Source organism: Melanostigma gelatinosum, assembly GCF_949748355.1.
Source record: "Melanostigma gelatinosum genome assembly, chromosome: 23".
NCBI lineage: Eukaryota > Metazoa > Chordata > Actinopteri > Perciformes > Zoarcidae > Melanostigma > Melanostigma gelatinosum.
In genome coordinates this window covers 1,296,268-1,319,834 of record NC_136656.1, presented here as the reverse complement: position 1 = coordinate 1,319,834, position 23,567 = coordinate 1,296,268, and the positions used below count along the sequence as shown (strand labels likewise).

Below are 23,567 nucleotides of genomic sequence, written 5' to 3'. Positions count from 1 at the left end.
TAACTCTTTGACCAGTTCACAGTAACATCAAAGGAAGCATCTGATGTCTCCATAAATATTGTGGGACAAACTGATAACAAAGGGATTCGTAAACCGGCCATAAAGCGCCTTCAGGGTATCGTAAAAGACAGGACACTGTGCTTCAAAGGAAAACATCTGCCTTGACATCTTTTATTATACCAGCATGCTGTTTGGGTATAAATGTCTATGCATTTGACTGTGTCATCAGAGCACCTCTAACAGATGACGGCGATGTATCTGTGAGACTGTGTTCTCTTTGCTTGCAAGCAAATAAATTGACTATTACAACTTTGATCGTTCATCCAGACTCTGTTTCATTTGACATTGATTTGTTAACACTTTAACACTCTTCTCCCGACTATTCACAGAAATATTCCACAACAGTCGTCAAACTCGTGCTTAGACATCATAGCTCTCTGTGTCTTCAGAGATAACATCAGTCTTTGTTATTCAGACAGCACATTGTTATGAGTTTGAATAGAGTTAATAAGCTTCATATCTTTGTTTAACTGTGTCCGTATCATTTGTTCTCTACACAGTATATATTTATAATGAATTGAAGTCTAATTCCTTGTATTTTCTATCCACACAGCTGGTTAATAAAGCTGGTTGTGATACTGATTATGAAGGTACTTTCAACTTGTACGATCGACTGAATACTGCCTCTGAAATGTACGACTGTAATATTGTGAGTAAACACAAAAGACTGTACCCTAACCCTTTTCATTAATCACTGATACAACAAAGTTTTTTAAGGATGGCGTCTTATTTCATTGATTTATCTAGTGACCAGTATTACCTGGAAATCATTTTGATCGGATGAGAACGTAAACGTGAAGCTCGTATTTCCTTATTTTGCTTCTCTACCCACCAGGCAACCACCTTTCCAGGGATGGAAAAGTACTAGAATACATGAGTACTACATATACACATGTACTTAGATAACATGTACTCTGAGTAAACTTAACTCTATTACATTTAACCAGAGAAAGAAACAAGTCTGACATGTGAGCACCACCTGCTGTGTTGTTGCAGGAATGAAAGCTGCTCTTCTTCAGTGTTTGATGAAAATAAAGTGATTACTCGTGATTTCTACAACTGATGACTCACAAAAAATAAACTGAACTTGCAGCAACTCAAGTTACGGATTCATTTCTGACTTCATTTTCTGTGCATAGCAGATTCACGCAGCAGTGAGTAAAGAGGCGGGGCTTATCCAATGATCGCAGGGGGCTTCAAACACAAAACCTTCACACCACCCGTGTGATCATTCAGTCTTTGGGAATACTATCTTCACATTTGGTGTCTTTCTGTTGAACTGAAGGCTGCATACTTGACCGTGTCTCCCTGTTTTCTGATGTGAGGGTCCACACAGGATGTTGTACATTGTAAAGCCCTCCGAGGCAAATGTGTGATTGGGGGCCAAACAAATACATTTAAAAGTTAAAACTTCACCCTGGACGATTTTCACGAAACAAATAAATGAATTGATTGATGGAGGAGCTCTTGTTGAAGAAAATCATCATATAACTAAGGATTGAACTCAACAAATTTGGTTCATCAAAAACATTCTTAGGAAGAGATTAAGGCACGTCAGACAAATTGTAATCCATCACTCCAATGTGTGTCCAAACATTTCCCGTACACGAATTGTGTGTTCTGCGAAAAGGTTATCTTGACCCAAACAAAGTCACGAGAGCATGACATAGTGAAGAGACCAGAGGTGTTTTGTTTGTGCTTCAACCCATTGGTTTGATTGGTGGAAAGTGACTTAAAGGGGGGTGAAGTTTGACTATAAAAGTAATCTGTGAAAAGTAATACGTTGGATTTGTTTGGATTTGCTGAACTCGTATGTTGGCTTGTGCTTATTAAAACACTTCCCGCTGGGTTGCAACTTCAATTCGCCGTCTCTTCTCGTCATTTTGCAACAACACTGCGCTCCAATTTGTAGTGAATGAAATGAGTTAGTATTGATTTGATATGTTTCATATCCACACGGCAACCTGCAGCAACAAGAGCACAGGGCCAACATGTAAAGATGTCTGGATAGATGTATGACAGACCAGCTTGTTTGAATGCTTGAGCCTTTTATTCATGCAGAAAGAAAGAAGGGTTATATGTGTAGAATATATGTTGTGCTGAAAGGATTCGCTCCATAAAACACTCTTATTAAGGCACAAGGCCTCAAAGACAGTCCAGCTCCTGTTGATGTCACTTGTCGTATCGTTCATTAAGTAGCGTTACAGCGATAGAAAAGAAAGCTATAGATATGAAATACAGTCAATGTATTTGCGATCATGCACACAACAGGACTCCTTCTGTGTTACGGGTACTGCATGCCTCGCTGTCAGTCCACCAATCAGACTCTCTTGACACACACAGACGGTCTCAGAGAGATGCACCGTAGGTCGTCCCAGCAATTCCCACCTGCAAGCACAACACAAGAAGGTGAGTCAGTGAATGTTACTCAAACTGTTTCATGTGACCAATAATTATTGATGGATGAAGTCAGCGAACACTAGAGTCACTAATGCAAATCAAATCGTTGTCAAAACGTGAATAATGTAACACAAGAGGTCCTTGAGATACAGTATGTTAGAGAGCTGCTCATCTCAACAACTTCACACTCAAAACTTCTTTGCGTGCTAAACAACACAGCCAACGAGTGTGAAGTCGATGTGATGAGCAGTTACCAGAACATAAATACATGCAGTTCACTCTCCTCTTTTCATCCACCTCTTATCACGAGTATCACTCCTACAACAAGCACTGTGTTGTTTTACCTCTGTAATTCATCTGGATACAATCCTGGTTGCCTTCCCAGTTGTTAGGCTCTCTAGCACACCAGTTCGAGTAGTTGAAAAGAGTACCGTCACTCCAGAACCATTTCTTCTCCTGGAAGAAAGAATAGAATCGAGTATTACAAGAAATAAAAGTGTTCAAGTTATTTGATTTAAGTAACTTAAGATCAGTTAATTGGTCCCCAGAGGAGAAATCCATTTGTTGCAGAACATTTATAATAACTAGAAAATGCATTTCCTGCTGAAAATGCGTTGGAATGCTGAAAGCTGAAATGAATCTCAAAAACATTGCTGAAAATAGATATCCAATTTAAAAAAAATTGCAAAAAGCTGAATAATTCAAAAAGTTGAAAGATTACAAATATGAAGTTATGTCACCCCTCTCCTGAAAGAGCTGAACATTTTGATAGTCGAACGGTTTCTGTAGCTTAAAAGTATTCCAGCAGTAGTGATATTTGTTGTAGTAGTAGTAGAAGTATTATTCACAGTATAAGTATGAGTAGCATTTGAATAAGTACTAGTTGTAGCAGTAGTGATATTTGTAGTAGCAGTAGTAGTAGAAGTTGTCGTCGAAGTATTTGTAATTAGAAGAAGTCGTAGAAGTAGTAGTATCAGCAGTCGTACTAATAGCTGTAGTAGTATTAGTACTGGTTATTAGTACTGGTAGTAGCAGGAATAGCAGTATTAGCAGTTGTGGTATCAGTAATAATAGTAGTGGTAGTGGTAGTAATAGCAGTAGTGGTAGTAATAATATTTATGGTAGCAGTAATAGCAGTAGCAGTAGTAGTAATAGTAGCAACAGCAAAAGTTGTAGTAGTAGTGGTAATACTAGAAATATTAGCAGTAGTAGTAGTTGTCGCAGTATTAGTAAGAGCATTCATTATTTCAACAAAAAAGCCTAATTTTGAGCGAAACATTTAAATACAGTTAATCCATGAGGCTTTTATTTTGAAAGGGTGGGACTGGGTGGGGGAGGGAGGGGGAGAGGAGACATAATCATCATGTTTGACACATAAACAGAGGTTATTAAATGACAGGCTTCATCACAAGCAGTTCAGTTAGAATTCACTCTCTGGGGCTTTTATTTTGAAATGGGGGGTGGGGGAGAAGGGGAGAGGAGACAGAATCATAATGTTCGATAAACACAAACCGGTTATTAAATGACAGGCTCATCACAAGCATTTCAGTTAGGATTCATTCTGTGGGGCTTTTATTTTAAAATGGGGTGTGTGTATGTGTGTGGGGGGGGAGGAGGAGGGGGGAAAGACCTCTAAAGATCCCTAAGACCTGAATGACTGTATGAGAGACACAGAGAGAGAGAGCGAGAGGAGTGTATGTGCGCGTGTGTCTGTGAGTCTGTGTGTTTATCAACATCACTAATTGGCTCAATCGCAAACACCTGTGTGCCTGAAGCCATTTCATGGAGATAAAACAGGGAAACACCTCTCAAACAAATCATCAAAACTCCCATAACCGTAGCTGCTATTGCTCCGATATTAATATTGTGTCTGTAGTGTAAAAAATGTGGCTTAACTGGCGATCTAGAAATTGGGTACCGTGTTCTGTGGAAGATGTTTTTGAAGCAAAATTTAACATTGGTCTCTATGGAGCAGAAAGTTGGTTTTCCTCTCAATTAACGGCTTCCGTATCAAATGTGGAAATCTGTGGGATTCCACAGTAATTTTTCTACGACAAGGACAATATTAGCTACTTCTACATCCAGAAATTATGCGTGAAGAGTGAAGATTGTGGACACAAGCTGCTCTTCACTCTAGCGGTGACATCACGCACTCTAAGCTGTGCAATACACACCCTTATAAAGTCAGAAAAGGGCTGAAAAATCATAAAAGTTAAATTGCTGCAGTTCAAAAAGTTTAAAAGATATCAAAAAGCTGAATCATGTTGGCAATAGTTGAGGGTTTCCTCAACATTTGAAAGTTGAAATGGTGTCTGTAGCTGAAAGTATGAGGAAGTTGAAGGATTTGAAAGTTGAAGAAGTTTAAGAGGATTTGTAAATATTCTCCATAGATATCCCATTCAAAAAAAAGTTGCTAAAAGCTTAACAATTCAAAAGGTTTAAAGGTTAGAAATAGAAAAAGTCATAGCAGACATGAGCTGAAGGAGCTGAACATTTTGATTGTTTTTGATTGTTGGAATGCTTAACAGCATTCCAACAATAATACAATTATAAAGTACATAAAATAATACAAATAGTAATAGAAATAGCACTTTTAAGAAATGGCCATGGAACTGGAGTGGAGCGGAGAAAAAGAGAGAGAAAGTAATATTATACCTGTTCATATAATATGGTAAAGTTTGAGTAAAGTTTCATGTATAATACATAATAAATACATATGGAATGAATTATAATAACATATAATGGATATTATATGTATTTTGTGAGCAATATTTGCAAATGAGGCAATGATGAAATAAATACCTCTTCTGCATCAGAGCCTCCAATCCAGCATGATTTATTCTCTTTAGTGTTGTCCAGGATGATCTTCTGAATCCCTTGGTACTCCAGGATGTTGTGGACAGATGCAAGGTTTCCACCCAGGATCACACAGTTTTTCTACAGTACGAGAGAGAGAGAGAGAGCGAGAGAGAGAGAGAGAGAGACAGAGAGAGACAGAGAGAGAGAGAGAGAGAGAGAGAGAGAGAGAGAGAGAGAGAGAGAGACGAGTTGTTAAACACCAAGTCAGTCAAAAATGTCGAGGAACCAAACGTGTGAGTGCAAACACAATGACATTGTTGTAGAAGTGTCCTACGTCAAAGCAACAGAGAGTTATTATTTGATGTATTACTTATGTATTTGACCAGGACAGTGCACAGACTCTCAGCTGTAAATCTTTGTTCTCTGGGTAGAAAACACAATAACATCTCTGGTAAGAAAATGAACACTGCAGTATAAAAACACAATTACAATTATTTGTACACTAAACTAGCATCAGCAAGACAGACCAAGCTGTCAAAGATCAGGAGTTTCTCCAGCTGCAGGACGTTACATTGATGGAAACTTTGTTCATCAGTTGAGCCTTGTTGTTCCAGCTTGTGATGCAGTATGAGATGTGTACAAAGGGTTTGAGTGCATGTATCGTTTTGCTGCATCTTAGTGTAGCTGGTTTCAGATAAACCGAGAGTTCCTGAGAATGTTAGTGTTACACACCTGCGTCATGTGTTTAACGGACAGCTGTGAGTCAATGACAGTAACAAGATATTGTAAATCTGAAACCGTCTGAATCCTCTCACCCTCTACAGAGAGATCTGGTCGACTTTCATTTGTGTTCATGTCAAAGTAGATGCAAGCGGTTTTACGTGTGTCAGGCAAGATTCTCAATTGCTATTGCTGAAGTGAATTTGGCTGCCACTCCATATCCGTCTTTAACATGCACAGAACTCACAGTGTCATCCGCATACAATCTTTCAAAGCCACCAGCATTACCTCAGCTGTAGCCCAAGTCATCGGTGTTGGAATGTAGCGGAAACAGCGACCATTAACCTCAGTCCAATCCGAACAACACATTCCCGTGTTCACCTGATCACTCTCTGCTGAGAGAAATAGAGTTTGGTGGATAATGTGGAGTTCAGTGAAATATATATATATATATATATAATACATTATGACGCAATGCACAACAAAGTAACATGATGTAACACAATGTAACGTAACACACTATAAGACAATATAACTTAAAATATGATGTAAAATGAGTGTCAAACAACAATAAAATAATGACTGTGTAGGTGAAGCATCTCAGCAAGACGCAATCTATTGAAGTGAACATCGTTTTCCAGCATTCCCGCTGGAAGAGCTAGACAGTTTGACATTGCAGTTATTGATCTGGATTATTACTGTTCAGTGACAATAAATGAATCTCTAACAGTTTCTATGTGTAATACTCACCAGCAGCTTGAGTCAGAGCAATCATGGCACAAACAAGTGCAGACACAGTCAGCGTCTTCATGGCGAAGGCAATGAGATGATGCAGATGCTGAAGATGAAGAGAACAAAGACAGATTACTTATGGATCTGTAGAGAACAAAGAAACTCACTGACTGTCAGAACAGTGTTGCGTTTGGTTTTATACCCTGCTGTGAATGTTTGTGCTTGGGTGTGTCTGTGTGCGTGGGTGTATTTTGTGTCTTTTGACTTCTAGGTGCAGCTCTTCTTCTTCTGGTGTTTTTAATGGCGGTTGGCAAACAACTTTCAAACTAGGTGCAGGAGAAAAGAAAGCCTGCGGGTGTTGGAGAGACCAGCACCACCTTTTTGCACCATTTGCAATCTGGGTTGGTTACAGGCCCTGTCGTGGTGGTGATTCGTCCCCAGCTTCCTTTAGGGGGAGTAGACCTGATTTTGTGTCATGATTTGGCTGGAGGGAAGGTGTTTCCTGCTCCCATTGTAGTGGATAGACCAACAGGCTCCGTAGTTGACAATTACCAGAGTGCTGATCTGTCATCTCGGATGCCTAAAGTCTTTCCTGCTTGCATTGTAACTCGTGCCCAGTCAAGAAAGTATGAAGATGTAGTGAATTTATCTGAAGTGGCTCCACCTGTTGACAGTCTAGAGCAGGGGTCTCAAAATCCCGGCCTGCGGGCCGAATCCGGCCCGGCACGTCATTTTATGTTGCCCGTGAATCCGCCAGAAAAAAATAAAAAAATAAAAAGTAAAAATAAATAAATAATTTTCTTTTTTTTTTAAGTTAGACTCGACAATAAAAATAACCCCATAGTCGAAATTATGAGATAGAAAGTCATAATTCTGAGATTGTAAATCAAAATTATGAGATAGAAAGTCAAAATTATGAGATTGAAAGTCAAAATTATGAAATAGAAAGTCAAAATAATGAGATACTTAAACATCAAAGTCATAGAAGCAGCTCTTTGGCTGGTTACTGTACATTTGAAATGGAAATGTATTGTGAGTACATTGAAGACTACTTTAAACGTGGCTTTAAAACACATGAAATACTTCACGTGGGATTGTGCAAACGCACCCTTGAACGGATTTTAAGCTTTGAACAAAGTTATTGTAATGACTTGTGTTTGATATTTGTCTTTGATATTTTCTTTAATAGTTTGATCTTTGATAGAGTAATGTGGGTTTCTTAACCCTAAATTAAAAGGATTTAAGTTATAATAACAGAAATGTGCTTAAATATATTTTTACATTTATATAACTGCATGTACAATATTTTAACACTTGAATAAACAAAAATCAAATGCAGAGAGTTATTTAACCATATGTTAGGAGTAGTTACATTTACAACCGGCCCTTTGTGGGCGACCATGATGCTGATGTGGCCCTGAGTGAAAATGAGTTTGAGACCCCTGCTCTAGAGGCTGATCCTGATCCTTCTGTAACTTCTGAGTTGCCTCTAGATAAGCTGTCCACTAACTCTGTTGGAAATGAGTCTGCTGAAGTTAAATTGACCAGTCCTGTCACTGTGCCGGCTGGGCCTGACACACAGTTGAAGGTTGGCAAGGAACAGCTGATAGCAGCCCAGAAGGCTGACCCTCCTTTGGCCAAGTGTCTGGCAGCAGTGTTGCCTAAGGATGAGAGTGGTACTACTCATGCCACTTTTACTGGGAGGTTGGTGTCCTCATGCGTAAGAGGGTTTCTTCTGTTCAAACAGCATGGTTTTGGATGACACCCTTATGGCTGTCATCTTAAGGAGGGGAGTGTTACGTATGGTTCTATGTCCTGCTGTGAATGTTTGTGCTTGGGTGTGTCTGTTTGCATGTGTGTATTCTGTGTCTTTGACTTTGAGGTGCAGCTCCCTAACGAGTGATTGAGGGCACCTGGATGAGGATGTGGTTTACCGATAGAAGCGTCTCCTTGCTCCGCCCTCGCTCTCTCTCATCTGCCTGGCACCAGACCCTGGTCTGCAGTGGGATTTGCACACTACAGTTTACTTGTGTCCTGTCAATAAACTGGCAGGTGTGGTTGTTTCTAACCTAACTTGGTGTTGTGTCCCTCCTATATGTTGTGACTCCCGAGCCGGTCGTAACATCAGTTAGCCTTAGGTCATTTTTTACTCCTAGACTTAGTTAGTAAGTTCAGGTTGATGTCACCACTTGAGGTAGAGTTTTTAGTTTCTCTTTTTGAGCTTGCCTGGTTAAGAAAGCCTGCAGGTGTTGGAGAGACCAGCACCACTTTATTGTTTTTGGTGCGGTAACCCTGCGGTGGTCCCTGGCGTGCCCGGGAAAGCCGACGAAGACTAGTTGAGGTTTAGCCAGATAGAACTACAGTTTCTTAGGTGGAGAGGAACCCAGGTAAGTTCGTATGGTGGCCGGTACATCACAGATAAACAAAACACCAGCAAATTAAGAAAAAAAACTTCACCAATTTCACAACACACATGGGTCAAACCGGAGGAGTGTTGTAACACACAAATGGACAGACAGATAGATGGATAGACACTTTATTGTCCCCATGGGAAACATGTGGGCATCCAAGACATGCAAACAAAATAAAATAAACGGCAAAGAATAAAGCTGTGCAATGATACACACACACACACCTTGAGGCATCAATTGTTTGTAGCCTTTTTACCGATGACTTTTACGATGACTTATCGTATTTAGGGCCCGAGCACCGACGTAGTCGGAGCGGAGGACCTATTGTTATTCTAATGTTTATTATTATTATTGTACCTGTTTCGTCGCAAAAAGGAGGTGCTTGGGACACTGGAAAGTTGTCGAAATTTGACACGCAAAGATTTGGCTTTGGGGAATCATTTATTAACTGGGTTAAAATTCTCTACACTTCACCTTCAGCCACTGTCATCACCAATGGACAAACCTCACAAAGCGTCACACTGCACAGGGTGACTAGGCAAGGATGCCCACTCTCTCCCTAAGATGATACATTGCTCTTCCTACAAAACCCCTACTCATCACTACAGGAAACTATTAAAGTCATGGAATCATTCTCTAATATCTCCGACTACTCCATTAACTGGAGTAAATCATCCATCCTTCCATTAGATAGTAACAGTTGGGATGGGGCAGCCCATACACCACCTTTCCCTTTCTGCACAGGTGCCATCACGTATTTGGGAATCCATATTTCCCCCAGGCTGTCAGAGCTGTTCACACTCAACTTCACTCCATTACTCAAAACAATAAATGACGACCTCCTCCGCTGGATGAATCTACCATTATCACTCATGGGCAGAATAGCTACAGTTAAAATGACAATACTTCCTAAAATAAATGACCTATTCACAATGATACCATCTCAACCCACCCACTCCTGCTTCAAGTCGCTGGACTCAATCGTTACTCAATTCTACTGGAAAAATAAAACACCAAGAATTAAACTGGCCACTCTACAAAAACCAAAAACACAAGGACGACTTGAAGCTCCACATTATTTTCACTACTCTCTAGCAAATAAACTTCAGTACATTCTTAAATGGATCCACCCAGCCAATCAGACAACACATGGTTAGATATAGAACAGACAGTTTGTAAGGACATTCAGATTTCTGACCGACCATTTTAAACCAATCTATCAAACGCCATCCTTGTTTCAATATACTATCACTATTCAATATACTATGCATCACTCATCTGAAACACATCTTCAATAATAACACCATGGTTTCATTCCCTCACTTGGTTCAGAAGTATGGCAATCAATGTTTGGAATATCTGCAACTCAAATCATCCGTTCAATCCAAACTTAACATTAAGGCCACCAACCTAGAATTACCCCCCTCAACCTCAGAATTAATTACTATCCCCTCTTCAAAAAAGTTCATCTCAAAAATATTGTCTCGTGTCTTTCAATAAAAAATTTATAAAAAAGAAAAAAAAAGAAAAAAAAAGAAATTTGGTACGCAAGCCAGAATTTGCGAAAATTGCAGTGTTCAGCTGCGGTATGAAATATTGGCTCGATAGCGCCCCCTATTGAGTCGCCCCAACATTGGGTTTCACCTAGCTGTATGAAAGTTGGTCGGTATGTGGAGCGTGATGAGACACACAAAAAAATCCTCCTGGAGTTTTTCATTAAACCAAACAGGAAGTCGGCCATTTTGAATTTTATGACGTTTTGGACTGTTTCAAGGCGTCATAATTTAACGAACTCCTCCTAGAGATTTAACCCGATCAACTTCAGATTTGGTCCGTATGCTCTTGAGACCTTGGCAGTGAAAAGTTGCTCAAAGATCAAAAAGTTATCGACCTATTTATCCGTGGCGTGGCGTCAAATAAACACCATTCGCCGCAAAACAGGAAGTTGTTGTAACTCGGCAGTACATTGTCTAATCTGCTCCAAATTTCTCATATGTCATAACATCCTGACTCGGAACACATCTATAAGACAATTTTGAATCATAGTAATAGCGTCACCTAGTGGCGACTGGAAGTTGTAAGTTTTGTACTTTGACATCCTGCTCCTCACAGATTAATCAGATCCCTCTCAAATGTCAGAAAAATCTTAAGCCCTTGATAATGCTTCATTGTGAAGATTGTAAGAAGTTGTTGAAGGGCGGCGACGTGGCGGCTCGGCGAATTTCGATCCTTCGCCATGAACGAATAAACTGATGTAACTCGACTCCACATCATCAGATCTTTACCAGATTTCACATGCTTGATTAGATTCCAGTCCTGAAGACATCTGCAGGCCAATTTTGAATCATAGTGATAGCGCCACCAACTTCTTGGCCGTAAATAACTGCTTTGATGTTTTCCAGTCAGGCTTTCGACAGCACCACAGTACTGAAACTGCTCTTGTTAAGGTTTTCAACGACATCCACTTAAACATAGACAATGGCAGAAGTTCAGTCTTAGTGTTACTGGATCTCAGTGCTGCATTCGACACGGTCGACCATGCCATACTCCTAGAAAGACTAAACATCTGGGTGGGACTCTCTGGCACAGCACTTAACTGGTTTGAATCCTACTTGAAGGGCCGAGAATACTTTGTGTCTGTAGCTGATTACACATCAGAGCTGACTAAAATGACATGTGGTGTTCCCCAAGGTTCAATACTGGGGCCTCTTCTGTTCAACATCTACATGCTTCCACTAGCTCAGATTATGGAAAACAACAAAGTGTGTTATCATAATTATGCAGACGACACACAAATCTACATAACTATGTCACCAGGGGACTATAATCCCATACAAGGGCTGGGTAACTGCATTGAACAAATCAACATCTGGATGTGCCAGAATTTTCTTCAATTAAACAAAGATAAAACAGAAGTAATTGTTTTTGGTACCAAGGACGAACAATTGAAAATCACCGCTCAGCTTCAGTCACTGATGTTAAAACCCACAAACCAAGCCAGAAATCTAGGTGTAGTTATGGATTCAGACCTCAACCTGAACAGCCATATCAAGACAATTACAAAATCAGCCTACTATCACCTGAAGAATATATCAAGGATTAGAGGACTTATGTCTCAACAGGATTTGGAAAAACTTGTCCACGCATTTATCTTCAGCAGACTGGACTACTGTAACGGTGTGTTTACAGGTCTCTGTAAAAAGTCCGTCAGAAAGCTGCAGCTGATTCAGAACGCTGCAGCTCGAGTCCTCACTAAGACCAGGAGGGTGGATCATATCACCCCAGTTCTGAGGTCTTTGCACTGGCTCCCTGTCCAACAAAGAATTGACTTTAAAATCCTGCTGTTGGTTTACAAAGCACTGAATGGTTTGGGACCAAAATACATCTCTGATCTGCTGCTACCTTATGAACCATCCCGACCCCTCAGGTCGTCTGGGACCGGTCTACTATCTGTTCCCAGAGTCAGAACTAAACATGGAGAAGCAGCGTTCCGTTTTTCTGCTCCACATATCTGGAACAAAGTCCCAGAAAGCTGCAGGTCTGCTGAGACCCTCAGCTCATTTAAATCAAGATTGAAGACTTTTCTGTTTGCTGCTGCCTTTAATTGAACCACATTCAAATAATATATGAATCAATTTCCTGCATTTCTGCATTTTACTACTGTATTTTATTTCTTACACTGTTCTTAATTGCTGTTAAATCTCCTTTTCTTTTGCCTTATGTTTTGATGCTTTTAAAAGGACTGCACAATATGTGCTATACAAATAAACTTGCCTTGCCTTGCCTTTTGACTTGGAGCAAAAGCCCGTACACCTTTTGACAAGATTTTGGAAGCATTATTAGGGCCCTGCGAGAGGATCCAACATTAGCCAGGAACATCAACGCATCATTAAAACACTAAGTAACAACAAACACATAGTCATCAAACCAGCAGATAAAGGGGGACAAATAGTTTTACAGGACAGACACAACTACATTTTAGAAGCCGAAAGACAGTTAAATGACAACACATACTATAAACCACTTACACATTCTATACAACTAGAAACACAACAACTTGTAAGGAACATTACACATAGTCTACACCATAACAAACATATCACTGCAAAACAAAAGCAATACCTGGACGGTCCAGATGAACCCAGGCCTCGCCTCTTCTACCTTCTCCCCAAGATCCACAAGCCTCCTGGGACGTGGACGGTCCCCTCTGTTGTTCCGGTCGGCCGCCCCATTGTTAGTGACTGTAGCTCCGAATCATATAGAATAACAGAATACATAGACCATTTCATTAACCCACTCTCCAGACTTCATCCCAGTTATCTTCAAGACACCTACCAGTTTGTTAATAAAATAAAAAACCTTCAAGTACCCGGTCACACTTTCCTTTTTTCCATAGACATAGACTCCCTTTATACAAATATTGAAACACCACTCGGCCTTGCTGCCATTCAAAACATTTTCAATAAACACCCAGATCCAGCCAGACCCGACAAAGAAATCATACAGTTATTACAAATCACCCTCACCAGAAATGACTTCAAATTCAACAATAAGCACTATCTCCAGCTGTGTGGCTGTGCAATGGGCCGGAAATACTCACCATCGTATGCCGACATCTACCTGGCCCATTGGGAGGAGGAGGCCTTCACCCAAATGCAACATAAACCCCTCCTGTACTTCCGGTACCTGGACGACATCATCGGCCTCTGGAATCACACAGAACAGGACTTTCATACATTTCTGGACACCCTCAACTCACATCATCCCAGGATCAAACTCAAACACAATATCCAGGCAGACACGGTCGAGTTCCTCGACACACGGGTCTTCTTCCGTGACTCCGGCGACCAGCAGAAAACACTAGCCACTAGGGTATATTTTAAGGACACTGACCGCCATGCACTCCTTCACAAGTCGAGCTATCACCCAAAGCACACGTACAGAGGTCTCATCAAATCCCAGCTGATCCGCTTCCACAGAATCTGCACCTTCCCGGAGCATGTGGAGGAGGCAACCAGCACCCTCTTTGGTGCGTTGAGGCTCAGGGGTTACTCGAAGCGCTTCCTCAGAAGTACTAAGGCGGAGGTCGCCGGCACCTTCAACAACAACACCCAGGTGCGGCCGTCCGACCTATCCCTTGTCCCCTTAATCACAACCTTCTCAGATGGGACACACAACTTTTTAAAGACACTGAGAAGCAACTTCCAGGGGACGAGGGAGGACTGTGACGCCCTGGTTGGGTGCCGGATGATCTCCGCCTTTCGTAGGAATAAAAACTTAAAGGATATCCTGGTCCACACTGACCTGAACAAAAAAGAGACCAGGAGGGAGGCGCTTCGAGGTTCGGAGATCGGTTTTATGCGTCTCCCCCACGTTTTTAACCCCCAGAGTAGACTCGGTTTTAACTTGGGGCAGGCCCTGCCACCCACAGCATCGAATGTGGTTTATGCTCTTAGATGCGGGGCCTGCCACAAACTATACGTGGGGGAGACAAAGAATGAGCTACACCTGAGAATTAAGCAGCATTTTTATATGATCAACAGTGGAAATGGCACGAGCGTCCTATATGCACATTTTAAACTCCATGGCTCACATGGTCTCCAAAGTGTGGGCCTGGAGAGCAGTGGGCAGTGGAGCAGGGCGCAGCGGCAAGCAGCGGAGAGGAAATGGATCCACAGACTGGGTACTATAGACCCTCACGGGCTGAATGAAAAATATTAACTCCCAGTCTGTTTTTATTGGAGCCTCGCCTGCCATCCCTTTGTCCCTTCTCTCACCCCCATTACATCTCCACCATGGTATTTATCTTATATTATATACATGTTTATTTATTTATATTTTATATGTTCATATAGTTATACTTGTCTTTCACGTGTAGTTTTAATATATTATGCATGTTTTTATTCACCCGTTTAACTAATTTAATTGTGTATTATTGTTAAATTATTTATTTATATTTTTAATTATCTGATTATTTATTTATTTATTTTAAATCTTCCCAGGTTGGAGATGCATCCTATGTCCTTCCCTCCCCCCACAGGCAGACGAGGCCCATTTTTAGACTGAAGTTGGATAGGGTTATTTGGCATCATTTTATGCATTTTTCCATTTTGTATGTTATTTAATTTCCCCCCCCCCATTTTTTAAAAAGCACTTATCTATTTATTTATCTTTTTAAAGTTTTAGATGTGTGTGTGTGTATATACATTTATTATATGTTAAATTATCTTTTTATATTTATATAATTATTGTGCCTTTTAACCTCCCTTCCCCTTTTAGCATCTCCTCTCCGTCTGTCCCGCTGGCGGTTGCTCTGCTGTCAGGCTGTTTTTAATAAAATTGTTTAATTGTTTTTTATTTCTTAGGGTTTTTTTTAAAGCCTTTTTAAAAGGACAGCCCCCTTGTGCCAGTGCCCCTCGTGGCCCTCTTAGGAGGGCCCCGCTCCCAATTAAACAGGCTTAATCAGGCTTGATTACTGATCAGAGGCAGGTGAGTGAACAGGCAAGAAGAGTGAGGAGGGTGTGGAGCTGAACTGTGACAGTAATACTCGATTCTATTCTTTCTTCCAGGAGAATAAATGGTTCTGGAGTGACGGTACTCTTTTCGGCTACGTGAACTGGTGTGCTGGAGAGCCTAACAACGGGGGAGGCAACCAGGGTTGTATCCAGATGAATTACAGTGGTAAAACAACACAGTGCTTGTTGTAGGAGTGATACTCGTGATAAGAGGTGGATGAAAAGAGGAGAGTGAACTGCATGTATTTATGTTCTGGTAACTGCTCATCACATCGACTTCACACTCGTTGGCTGTGTTGTTTAGCACTCAAAGAAGTTTTGAGTGTGAAGTTGTTGAGATGAGCAGCTCTCTAACATACTGTATCTCAAGGACCTCTTGTGTTACATTATTCACGTTTTGACAAAGATTTGATTTGCATTAGTGACTCTAGTGTTCGCTGACTTCATCCATCAATAATTATTGGTCACATGAAACAGTTTGAGTAACATTCACTGACTCACCTTCTTGTGTTGTGCTTGCAGGTGAGAAGTGCTGGGATGACGTAGGGTGCAGCTATATGAAACCGTCTGTGTGTGTCAAGAGAGTCTGATTGGTGGACTGACAGCGAGGCATGCAGTACCCGTAACACAGAAGGAGTCCTGTTGTGTGCATGATCGCAAATACATTGACTGTATTTCATATCTATAGCTTTCTTTTCTATCGCTGTAACGCTACTTAATGAACGATACGACAAGTGACATCAACAGGAGCTGGACTGTCTTTGAGGCCTTGTGCCTTAATAAGAGTGTTTTATGGAGCGAATCCTTTCAGCACAACATATATTCTACACATATAACCCTTCTTTCTTTCTGCATGAATAAAAGGCTCAAGCATTCAAACAAGCTGGTCTGTCATACATCTATCCAGACATCTTTACATGTTGGCCCTCAAACAGCTCCAACTATATGAGTGAATAGTAATTCACACTTTACATGTTTTGAGTAATTCATAGAAGTTTTAAGATAAGCTAATTGGTCCCCAGAGGAGGAATCCATGTTATCCATGTTGCAGAAAAGTAATAATCATAAAATTATAAAGTGTATATATAATACAAATAGTAATAGAGCAATTTTAAGTGGAAAGGTGACCATGGAACTGGAGTGGGGGGCAAACGAGAGAGAAATTAATATTTTACCTGTTAATATAATATGGTAAAGTTTCATATATAATACATAATAAATACATATGGAATGAATTATAATAACATATAATGGATAGTATATGTATTTTGTGAGCAATATTTGCAAATGAGGCAAAGATGAAATAAATACCTCTTCTGCATCAGAGCCTCCAATACCTCGTACAAAGGGTTTGAGTGCATGTATCGTTTTGCTGCATCTTAGTGTAGCTGGTTTCAGATAAACCGAGAGTTCCTGAGAATGTTAGTGTTACACACCTGCGTCATGTGTTTAACGGACAGCTGTGAGTCAATGAGAGTAACAAGATATTGTAAATCTGAAACCGTCTGAATCCTCTCACCCTCTACAGAGAGATCGAAAGTTACGAACGTAACTACGGTTCTATGAATCCTGGATGACCGCCAGAGGCAGTGCTTAACACTGGATGTATCCCGTCTCACGCATGCGCAGGTCGAATATTTATATCAACAAAGTCACGTGTGACCTCGGATGACCACCGTCATCTATAAGTTCCGGTGTCATCCTGAGCTCAGTCCTATGGAATCTTCTCGCGAGTTCACGGGATTCCGAGTGACCAAGAACTCTGGCGGTCATCCAGGATTCATAGAACCGTAGTTACGTTCGTAACTTTCGTTCTATTTCATCCTTACTGACCGCCAGAGGCAGTGCTTAACACTGGATGACTTATACCAAAAGAGTCACGAGGAAGCACAGTAACTACCCCTTATAGCTCCAGCAGAGAAAATTGGCCAAGAACCCTCCCCAGTGGGTGAGGGGTGGCAACGTTAACTCTGTAGTGTTTGGTGAATGTGCTCGGTGATGCCCATGAGGCCGCCGCACATGTATCCCCCACAGGCACACCACTCAGGCTTGCCCTCGGTGTGGAGACACTCTTGGTAGTGACCCTTCACCCCGGATGGCCGAGCGCAGCCGCTCGCCTTGTATGTATCGGCAATGGCCTCCACTATCCAGTGGGACAGGTGCCGTTTTTCCTTTTTTTTCTTAAAAAGGAGCACAGCCCTTCTTAGGCTCACCATAACTGACTATGCAGGCGGTGGCTTCCATATAAGCTCTGAGGGCCCACACTGGGCACAGCAGCCTTGACCTCTCCTCTCCCGATGGGGGAGGGGGGGGTCAACTTTGCCAGCTGGATAGGCCGGTTTATATGTGAACGTATCCACCCCCTTGGGAGAAACACTGCCTTAGGCCAGAAAGTGACACCCAAGCCATCTGAGTTCCACCTCAGACATGATTCTTCCACTGATAGGGCATGCAGCTCGCCCCCACATTGAGCTGAATTGACAGCAAGGAGAAAACCGTCTTGCTGATAGCCATCTAGGCTCCGCCTGTGCCAGGGGTTCAAAAGGACAAGCATAAGCTGTCCAGTACCAAGGGTAGGTCCCATGCAGGGGAGACCGGCCCTTATCCAGGAGGGACTGTAGAAACTCAGTACAGCAGGCACGGGGCGCTGTACTGGGACCTTGTTCTGAGCCGCACACTAGTCGGAGAACAGCTTCCACCTGTTTCTTGTACTGCAGGCAGGTAGACCGCGCACTGGCATTCAGAATAGTCCGTCAGACTGGTTCTATGCAGCCACTCAGCATCCGGTCGGGCCCTCCCGTGACCCCTAATTGAAGGCGGCAGGGATTGGAATGCCAAATCCGACCCTCTAGTTGCGACAGGAGATCCCTCCTGTCGGGGAAGAACTCTGACAAGCTTATAGCAAAAGCAGAGGGACTGGTGGAAAGGCATAAAGAAGATCCTCTGGCCACGTGTGAGCCAGGGCATCTTGACCCAGAGGGCTGGTCCTCTCCGTCAGGGAGACCCAGTGGGGGCAGTGGGTCGACACGTCTGGATGCAGCCGCCACTCTCCCGGTGGAGGCTTGTAACGGAACAGGAAAACCACAACCTTGTTCCATTCTCCTGGTGGGTACATTGCCCACAGGCTGGTCAGGCGAGGGGCCTCCCAAGTCAGAAGGCCACGGTGATCCCCGTAGCAACTTCTGCAGATCTGGTGCCCCATCGATAGTTCATGGGAAATCACAGCAGAGGTGCTGTCCACCGGACAAGCACATGCTTTCCCTTCAAACATGGAAGGGAGTGCTCGAGCGCTAGCTCTAGAACCTGGACCTGCGGTCTTTCAGCAGACAACTGCCCCCAGGCTGTCCCGTTCTGTCACCCTGCACCCGCCTTGAGAGGCAGGTAACTGTTGTGACAATCTCCTGGTGGAATGGAACCGAGCCCCTGGGGCTCGGTTCCTGGGACACTGTTCGCCAGATATGCACTCCCTCCATGGGGATAGTGAATAGATGAATAGACACTGTTTCGATAATATTATTGCCCTGTATCTGTGCCACTTGGCATCCAAGTGAAGGCTGTTCAGCCATCCGCACTGGGGCGACAGACAGGCCCTCATAGGGCCACCCTAATGAAGGTTATGCTCTGAGAAGGGCTCAGGTAGCTCCTCTCCATGTTCACCTTGAGGCCTACCGGGCCACGTGAGAGAAGGCGAGCAGTGTCCTGTGGCGCCTGAAGCCGGGACGGCGCCTAGGTCAGCCAGTCGTCTAAGTACGGCAGTATGTTCACGCCCTGCGATTGCAGGGGGAAAGGACAGCAGTAACACACTGTGGACACCCATGGGGAGATGGGAGAGTCCGAATGGAAGCACCCAGGACTGAAAGTTGTGGTGATGCACCATGGGAACAGGCGTCGATAGACGTGAACCACTCTCCCTTGGAAATCCGCTGATGGGAGAAAGAACCCCGACAGCCGGCCTGGAGACATCTCCTGGCACCCCTGCCGGGGGGGACGGGGACGTAAGTTGGGTTGTATAGGTAGCGGTCCGGCCTCTCAGCAGGACGCCGAGGCCTGTTGCGCTACTAGGGTAAGCTGGAGGCTGAGAAACGGCCTTGTGGGCCAAAAATGGGACCCCTAGGTCTGGGGGTGCAGGCAGGTCCCTGCAAAGACCAGAGAACTGCTGCCAGGTCTGGCTAGCTCTAACAGTCCGCTGAAGCGCCTGTACAGCAGCTGACTCAAACAGCTCACCAGGCTCCACTGGGACAGTATGGAGGGTCCTCCTACATGTCTCAGATAGGGGTGACTGCGGCAGCCAAACCTGGCGGCGAGTCTGAACCAGGGTGGACATCATACATCCACGTTCCCTCGATATGAGCGCAAACGCCTGCAATGAAGCATCACTGAGCAGAAGCGTCGAAGTAGCCCGCTGCAGAGAATCTGCGAGGGAAAGCATGAGGTGGGAGAGGGAGTTGTCGATACGGTGCACAGCGCTGCTGTGTCCTAAGCCCTGGATAGCAGGTCATCTTTGACCCGACATTGGGTCGAGGGCACCTGGCATCGGGCCTCAGAGTCTCCTCAGGGGAAACTGATGGACGCCATAGTCGTCTAACTGGCTGGCATACGTGCAAGGCCAGATTTGCCACCTCCTGCATGGTCTGATGTAAGGCGGGAGAGAGCCCTGGTGTCTCCACCATGCACGCAACTCCCTCAGATATTCCTCGGAGGGAGGAACAGAAAAGGTGGTGAGGGCGGGAAGGTGCCTGAAGAAGGCACTCACAGGTGGATGTTCCAGCTGCTGTGTATGCCCGGCGTGCAAGCGCCATACAAATGACCAGGGTAGGTTGGTCTGGATTCAGCTGCCCTGACAGGGGGAGGTAGCCCTCCCGCATCAGGTGTTCCACTTCGGCCAGCCTAGCAGACCTTACTGCTCAAGGCATGATACCGCAGGTCCTGCCTGGGTTCTCCCTGCTAGGGCAAGAGGTCAGGGCCGTCCTCCGGCTGAAGAGGAGCTATACAGGTCCTACAGCCGGGAGAGTTTAACATGGCCGCGATTCTGGTGGAACCCTTGTCCCACTAGTTTATGCGGAATTCCAAATCAGTCCGAGCGGGAGCGCTCTGCTGAATGTTAAGAGAACAGGCAGGGGGCAGTCAGTGGCGAGTGATCCTTCGGACACTCTTCCCTTAGCCAGCCGCTGCGGATATTGGTGCCCCACCAGTTAGCCTGAGCGAGAGCACTCTGCAACTGTGGAAACAGGTCAGGCAAAGTCCTTATAGTGAGAGGGGCGAGGGCACTCTCTAAGCCCACTCTCTTCACTAAGATAGTTGCTGCAGATATTAGTGTACCCCCAGTTAGCTTGAGCAAGAGCACTCTGTTACCGTAAAAAACGGACAAAACAGAACACAGTCCGTACAGTGAGAGGGGAGCGAGGACACTCTTCACTAAGATAGTTGCTGCCGATATTGGTGTCCCACCAGTTAGCTTGAGCGAGAGCACTCTGCCACTGTGGAAACAGGTCAGGCAAAGTCCTTATAGTGAGCGGGGCGAGGACACTCTTCACTAAACTAATTGCTGCAGATATTGGTGTCCCACCAGTTAGCTTGAGCGAGAGCACTCTGCCACTGTGGAAACAGGCCAGGCAAGTCCTTATAGTGAGAGGGGAGCGAGGACACTCTTCACTAAGCTAGTTGCTGCAGATATTGGTGTCCCACCAGTTAGCTTGAGCGAGAGCACTCTGCTACTGTGAAAAACTGACAAAAAGAACACAGTCCTTACAGTGAGAGGGGAGCGAGGACACTCTTCACTAAGACAGCTGCTGCAGATATTGGTGTCCCACCAGTTAGCTTGAGCGAGAGCACTCTGCTAACTGATATCCGCTACCGATATGTCCATAATGTTTACAACAATCAATGGACACACCGAGTATTAGCTTAGTCTAGTTAGCCGGAGCGAACTCGACAGCCGTAATGCGTAAAAACCATCAATGGGCACAACCTCAATGTTGATTTAGTATAACTAGCATTCGCCGAGTTAGCCTGAGCGAGCACATTCCGCTAACTGTGATCGTTGTAATGCTACAAAGTTGATGGCCACAGCCCCAGTACCAGCTTTGTTTAGCTAGTTTCCCACTGAGTTAACCTGAGCGAGGACGCTCTGTTAACTGTGACAGCTCTGTTAACTGTGACAGCCGTAAGGATACAAAGTTGATGGACGCAGTCCCAGTATCAGCTTTTGTTTAGCTAGTTTCCCACTGAGTTAACCTGAGCGAGGACGCTCTATTAACTGTGACAGCTGTAAGGATACAAAGTTGATGGCTACAGCCCCAGTATCAGCTTTGTTTAGCTAGTTTTCCACTGAGTTAACCTGAGCGGGGACGCTCTGTTAACTGTGACAGCTGTAAGGATACAAAGTTGATGGCTACAGCCCCAGTATCAGCTTTGGTTAGCTAGTTTCCCACTGAGTTAACCTGAGCGAGGACGCTCTGTTAACTGTGACAGCCGTAAGGTTTACAAAGTTGATGGACGCAGTCCCAGCTAGCATCCAAGTTAGCCTGAGTGAAGACACTGCTAACTGCGAATTACGTCAGATGTAAAGATTAAATCTCCATGTACACAACGCCAATGCGGACTAGTGTCTCACAAAGTTTGCCTGAGCAGGAACACTCTGCTAACTGTGATAGCCGTAACACTGTGAAGGGCGGGCCGACAGCGTAATTCTACGCTCTCGTTAGCGCGCCACTCGATTACTAGAGCGGAAGCGCTCTGCCAACCGTGGAACAAACAACTGTTATAGAAAACAATGTTAATCGATCTTACCGATTGCTGTCATCACGACTTAGCTGACCCTTATCAGACTGGTGACGACCGATGATAGGGGCGTCCACCAGTCCGGGGCTCGATGTCCGAACGGCGAACACACCGTTCCCTCCGAAGAGGGACAGCTCGTCGCAGCCTTTGGAGGGCGAGAGAACCGCAACTCCGACCGGTAGTCACAAGGCTACAGCGACGAGCTCTAATATGTCTTGATCGTAGACACATCCTTGTTTAAGCTACCATGGTAGCTAACCTGCGACGCGAGAAGAAAAAAAGGACTGAGCTCAGGATGACACCGGAACTTATAGATGACGGTGGTCATCCGAGGTCACACGTGACTTTGTTGATATAAATATTCGACCTGCGCATGCGTGAGACGGGATACATCCAGTGTTAAGCACTGCCTCTGGCGGTCAGTAAGGATGAAATAGAACTGGTCGACTTTCATTTGTGTTCATATCAAAGTAGATGCAAGCGGTTTTACGTGTGTCAGGCAAGATTCTCAATTTCTATTGCTGAAGTGAATTTGGCTGCCACTCCATGTCCGTCTTTAACATGCACAGAAATCACAGTGTCATCCGCATACAATCTTTCAAAGCCACCAGCATTACCTGTGGGCATCCAAGACATGCAAACTAAATAAAATAAACAGCAAAGAATAAAGCTGTGCAATGACACACACACACACCTTGAGGCATCTATGGTTTGTAGTGTTATGGTCCGGCTCTTAAACCACAACAAAACGCCACGAAGACTCAGGCACGGAGCTAAACGAACAAAACCTTTTAATGATCAAATGACAGGACATTTCAAATGTGCAACAAATAGTGAGCATCCTGGTCGTGAGCGCCAGCCGCTGTAACTGCTGCTGCTAGACTCTCCGTGTAGCACACCAGGTGTCAGGGGAAGAAGCCAGCACTTCCTCCGGATGGGGCGGGTCTTGTAGGGCGCAGGCCGTGGCCAGCTGCCTCCAATCTTCCTGATGTCACTACCGATCCAGGAGCACTGAAAGGTAAACACCCCCTGGCAGAGGCCGTCACAGTAGCCTTTTTGCCGATGACTCACCGCAATCTGAATCAAATGTGATAACTCTGACTGATATATGTGGTCATTCCATATCTGATTACACTCTCCACAACATCCT

At 44.0% G+C, this 23,567-nt stretch overlaps 1 protein-coding gene and 1 long non-coding RNA gene across 3 annotated transcripts; one reads left to right on the top strand and one right to left on the bottom strand.

Annotated features, from left to right (window-relative positions):
- Positions 1–2,088: 2,088 nt before the first annotated feature.
- On the bottom strand, positions 2,089–6,868 carry LOC306796915 (ladderlectin-like). Of its 2 annotated transcripts, none has more exons than XM_079295986.1 (5): positions 6,730–6,868; positions 6,268–6,374; positions 5,263–5,397; positions 2,805–2,916; positions 2,089–2,448 (listed from the first exon to the last, which is right to left on the bottom strand). In XM_079295986.1, exons 1-5 carry the CDS (start codon positions 6,788–6,790, stop codon positions 2,381–2,383), a joined length of 483 nt encoding a protein of 160 aa, XP_079152112.1. In that variant the 5' UTR covers positions 6,791–6,868; the 3' UTR covers positions 2,089–2,380. The 2 variants fall into 2 exon arrangements, with proteins under 2 accessions (XP_079152112.1, XP_079152113.1); XM_079295987.1 differs by having other exon boundaries at positions 6,268–6,371.
- Positions 6,869–15,689: 8,821 nt separating this feature from the next.
- LOC306796222 lies at positions 15,690–16,519 on the top strand. The gene is made up of 2 exons (XR_013773040.1): positions 15,690–15,803; positions 16,160–16,519. It is a non-coding gene; the product is annotated as an uncharacterized lncRNA (long non-coding RNA).
- Positions 16,520–23,567: the final 7,048 nt, after the last annotated feature.